General features: G+C 42.6%; 1 protein-coding gene across 1 annotated transcript; it reads left to right on the top strand.

Moving 5' to 3' along the window:
• Nucleotides 1–2908: 2908 nt before the first annotated feature.
• Nucleotides 2909–4794, top strand: LOC118411108. Its single transcript, XM_035813143.1, has 2 exons — nt 2909–4086; nt 4761–4794. Exons 1-2 carry the CDS (start codon nt 2909–2911, stop codon nt 4792–4794), a joined length of 1212 nt encoding a protein of 403 aa, XP_035669036.1.
• Nucleotides 4795–5159: the final 365 nt, after the last annotated feature.

The following is a 5159-nucleotide window of genomic DNA, read 5'->3' as shown; positions in this document are numbered from 1 at the left end:
AAGATATCTTTGTACAGTTACTTTCAAAATGTTTCTAAAATATTCAAAGGAATTCAAATAGATAAGTATTTTCTTAGTCAATTTTTTGAAAACAATTTAATTATTGTGGCTTAGATATTCTTTTATTCAAAATAATTCAGACTTATTACAAATATCGCCTAAAAATCCTCATGGTGTCTTGGAATGGACTCTACTGTAAAAACTTAATTGGTCAAATTATGCAAATAACCTTCCAGTGTCAAGTGTTATAGCACTCCAGAAATAAATCTTTAATGAATATCATTGCCACACTAAGGAAATTTAGCAGCTGCATTAGGTCAGTACATTGAAATAGGAAGATATCAGTACTGAATATATCATATGTGACAGAATAACTACAAGGGCCATCTGAGACAAAAAAAAAGGTAGGAAAAGTCGTCTCAACAAATTCAAGGTACTGTGGTTGGTTACATGGTTAAGAAATCCAAAATAAGTAATGTTCATCCATGCCCAAACTTACACATTCCGAAAATGGAATTTCAGACTTTTGCATGGTGCACATTTTCCAACCACGCAAACACGGAAAAAAAGGGAAAAAAATACACAATAAGTCTACAGACACTCAATACATTTCATGCAGGCCTGAGGTCTACGAACTCTTGTTTGTTTTATGTTATCTTTTTTAAAGATTGTGCAAAATAGATAAAATCAAATAAAAAATTTAAAAAATTCTTTGTATCGTAAGAGCACACAAGTCCTCAACCAAAGATGTTAAAGAATGATATGTTGTAAGCTTCTTGCTTCAACTGAGTACGAGTGTCAAGGCCTCATAACGAGACGAACATCGTTTAAATCAAAACAAGTTCCTTTTACTTAATGATTCCAAATTCTCCCGCCATGACCGGTGGATCAGAGACGCGACGCCAGCGGACTTTGCATCTGTGCCCAAGTGACTATGGCGGAAAATGGCTCCAGTCTCCTCTCGCCGCGGGAGTCGTTGATTTGGGGCCTCGCGATGTGCCTCAAAATCCTTATTCAAGACTAGTTTGGCCTTGATTTCCGTCCATTTCTGTACCCGATCCGTCTTAGACAGCTTGCTCTTGGTGGGAAAAGTCGGATCTGCTTCACAAATCTCGCCTTCGTCTGGACATGTTCCGTCCTGCAGCGATCGCTTCATTAGCGCAAGTGCAGCGCCATTGAATGTGTAGAATTTCATCACTACAGTCTCTTCACATCCGTGCGTTGGTCATCAAAGTAGTAGTAATATGCTTTCATACGGATAGTGGAAGTATCGTAGTAAACAACTCCCGCAAACTGCTTGTGTGCTTGGTTTGGCTTTCTGGTATTTACATGATAGGTAAGGGTGCGAATAGCCCGCCACTCGGCCGCTACTCGGCCTTTATTGGCTAATTCACTAGTAATTGTCATTGACCTGCCAGCAGTGATCTCATTGGTCCTCGCTAGAAAGTTAGCGGATGTGAAATAGTGTACATGGGGGGCGCTTTTGAGGCCCGAGTAACTTCTGTAACTCATAAATGATTTATATGATCATTGAATTTTCATTCTTGCATACATGAAAAAAACACACGAAATTTCCTTTATGTGACAAAATAACTGTAATGTAAAATATTGTTAGAACCGAAATTATCGTCAAAAATGCCTGTCAATAACCAGTTCCCATGGCAACACGAAATATAGAAACCTTCTTAAACTTTGTAAACTTGTCCCCCGTCTGAATAGGGTTAACGCTATCTAACGTAAGGTGTCATGGTGACAACAACTTCCAGTACTTTACATCTCATTGCTGGGTTGAGATTTCAGGCATTTATATTCGTATCTCTGTCTTTCTTAATCGTCTGAGTGGATTACTTATTTTGTTAGGTAATTGGTACGCACCTGTCAGTTCCACAAATGAAATGAAAATTACATGATCACAAGCCCTTGTTGCAAGTATAGTTTAGGTCCAATGGGATCAGGGGGATGGTTGGGTCAGCTCAGGTCAACTGAAAGGGAATGCCATAAATTCTAGGAATTGTACAGGCATGTTTCGACGGGCATGCATGGAATGTAAGCCTGGCATGTTCAAGGGCATGTATGGAATGGGTCATGACCTAGAAAGGTGGGATCAGGTCAGTTGCTCGGGTCAGCTCAGGTCAGCTGATAGGGAAAGCCATATACCATAGGCAGACAGGAAATAATGGCAAATGGCAAGTGGTAATTATATTCAGAGCCAAATGTAATTTTTCATGACATATACTAAATGTATATCAAGGTCACACACTGGTACACACAGCCACATAAAACATACAAAAATCACAGCAGTGATTTCAAGTCAGTTCCTCTTGTATCAATGCCCAACACAGTAGTGACTATTTCTGACTGAAGGACATGATATCAAACCTCATACAGGCGGACAAGGTATTGATCACATTGTCCTCATGGGTATGTTATAAAGAATATGCTTGTTCAAGCCATACACCATAGGTAGACAGGAAATACTTAGAGGTCATAATCTTGAACGATGGCAAATGATAATCATATTTCGAGCCAAATGCAATTTTTTCAAGCCCTATCATATTATATATTAGGTAGAAAAGGTAGAAAAGACTTAATATCAAGGTCACACACACACACACACACACACACACACACACACACACACACACACACACACTAATGCACACGCGCGCGCACGCACACACACACGCACACACACACACACACACACACAAACACACAGTGCTAAATATACTTTATTCTTGGTTACATGCAAAATTGCAAATCTGTACTTTGTGCACAGTCATCTCACCAGCTGGGACCAAGCAACTTACCCTAGACTAGAATTCCAGTGACACTGGCTTCCTCATACATGGTTGGAATGCCATTCCAATGCCATTCAAACGGCTTTCAGTTAAGACACAAAACCCACATGCCCTTCGCATTCGCTGATGACCTGGCACTTACCGTATGTAGGTCACGATCCATGCAGCGGATTATCAACACACTTGACCAACATCTCCAAAGTATCCACCTGACACTGAAGCCGAAAAAATGTAAAACCCTCAGCATCTGCAGTGGGTACGCCAAGGACATGTCTTTCTCAATCGGGAACCATCCTATGGATAATATAATCACATCCCCCTTCAAGTTCCTGGGCGGCTACATTTCTGCTAGCGGGTCGTCAGGTCCTGTCTCGGACATCCTGAAGGAGACAATTATCGGGTCCAACACACAACATGGGATCATCATGAACGTGGATGCCAGCCCTGTACGTGGGGAGTACAAGTGTGAAATGTACAGGGTGTACATCCAAGGTGCCATCAGGTACCTCTTGACTGTTCACGATGTGTCCAGAACCCAACTGCATGAAATCAGCCATAGTGTCACGCAGTACCTTAAGAAGTGGGCCAACATGAAGAAGTCTTCTGACCCGGGCATAATATACCATAGTCAAGGGCTAGGGCTCTCATCGGTCCAACAACTATACATGCAACAACACGCCAACGTAATGGCCACTGTTCTAACGTCAGGTGATGACAGCGTCAGAAATGCCCTCGACGCGAAGGTCGAAAGGGAATCGGCATTCACGCGAAAGTCCACAGGAACGATGGAATGCTTTACCATCGCCGAACAAAGCCTAACAACATTGCGTGATGATGACACTCACGATCAAGCAAACTCCCAACAAACAAAGAAGAAATTGTGCCAGGCAATCAAAGCCCGCTTACAAAAGGACAACGACAGTAAGATTGAGGAACACAGTAGTACTCTCAAAGTACAAGGAAGATGGACGGAACTAGTTGAGATAGAACAAACTGACATCAGATGGAGAAGCTCTCTGTACAATGCCCCGAGGGGAGTGTTCGAGTTCGCGCTGAACGGGATGACGAACTGGTTACCAACACGGGACAACTTAGTCCGCTGGGGAAAGCTGCTCTCAACAAAGTGCCCATTATGTCAAGGCCATCAGACCCTTCGCCATGTTCTCAATGCCTGTCCTGTGGCACTGACAGCCAGATACACATGGCGACACAACAGTGTGCTTAAGGAACTGGTTACGACACTACAAGGATGGTACTCCCTGTCTGAACCGCCGGTTACCATACGGTGTGATCTGAGTCCTGAACACCATGAGGGAGGGACGCACATCACAATACCCCCGGACATTCTACCTACACCACTTGTACCTGACATTACAATACAAAACTCAGCTCAGCAGAACTTGACTCTTGTTGAATTGACTGTTCCTTTTGAACAAAATACCCAAGCAGCAGTAGACAGGAAAATGGCCAAGTATGAACACTTGAAGGAAGACATATACCTACATAGTAACTATAGTTCAACTGTCGTCACTATAGAGGTGGGCAGTAGGGGGTGGGTCAATAGTGATAATGCTAGAAAGCTGAGATCGCTATGCCCTGCAGCTGTACGCAATAAAGACGCCGAGGTCAGAAAGCTAAAGCGACGTCTAGGTCAATGCGCATTGTGCTCGTCCTACGCAATATATTGTGCGAGAAACACCCCTGTGTGGGAGTCCCCATCTGGGTTATTCTCTACCAGATGACTTTTAACTTGTTTAAGTGCAATATATCCTGTTTAAGTGCAATATATCCTGTTTAAGTGCAATATATCCTGTTTAAGTGCAATATATCTTGTTTAAGTGCAATATTCTTGTAAAAGCTACAGTGCAATACACTCTAAGATTGCTATGTAACGTTGTGCAATGCTATATGTATCAAAAAGTCGGATGCACATCTGATGTTTTACCTTGCGCCCTCCAGAATTGTTATTATTCTGAGTAAGGGGTCGGCCTAGGTTTCTTCGTCTTTTAAACTCATCTTGTATGTTGATTTTAAATGTGTTGCGTTTATATGTCAATAAAGATGATGTCAACCCCCCTTGTCCCCTCACTGGAATTTCACCAATCTGTCCCAGGTTTCTAGGCCAAATACCTCTAGCCTCGAAGGGAGTCCCCATGACCCATTTTCTTCCAGCGGCTGGAATTCCAGAAGCCCTGCCAACATTGGCTGCCTGATCTGGAATTTCAAACATTCCCGTTGAATAGCATTCCTGTTGACACGTGCCTGTACAATTCCTAGAAGTTTTGCAGACTGGCAACAATATACCATTTGGCTCGCCTCATGGCAGCTAGTGGATGCTATACTGTATTGGTGACGGAG

The sequence above is a fragment of the Branchiostoma floridae genome, chromosome 3 (genome assembly GCF_000003815.2).
Source record: "Branchiostoma floridae strain S238N-H82 chromosome 3, Bfl_VNyyK, whole genome shotgun sequence".
Lineage (NCBI taxonomy): Eukaryota > Metazoa > Chordata > Leptocardii > Amphioxiformes > Branchiostomatidae > Branchiostoma > Branchiostoma floridae.
This window is presented reverse-complemented; position numbering and strand designations above follow the sequence as displayed.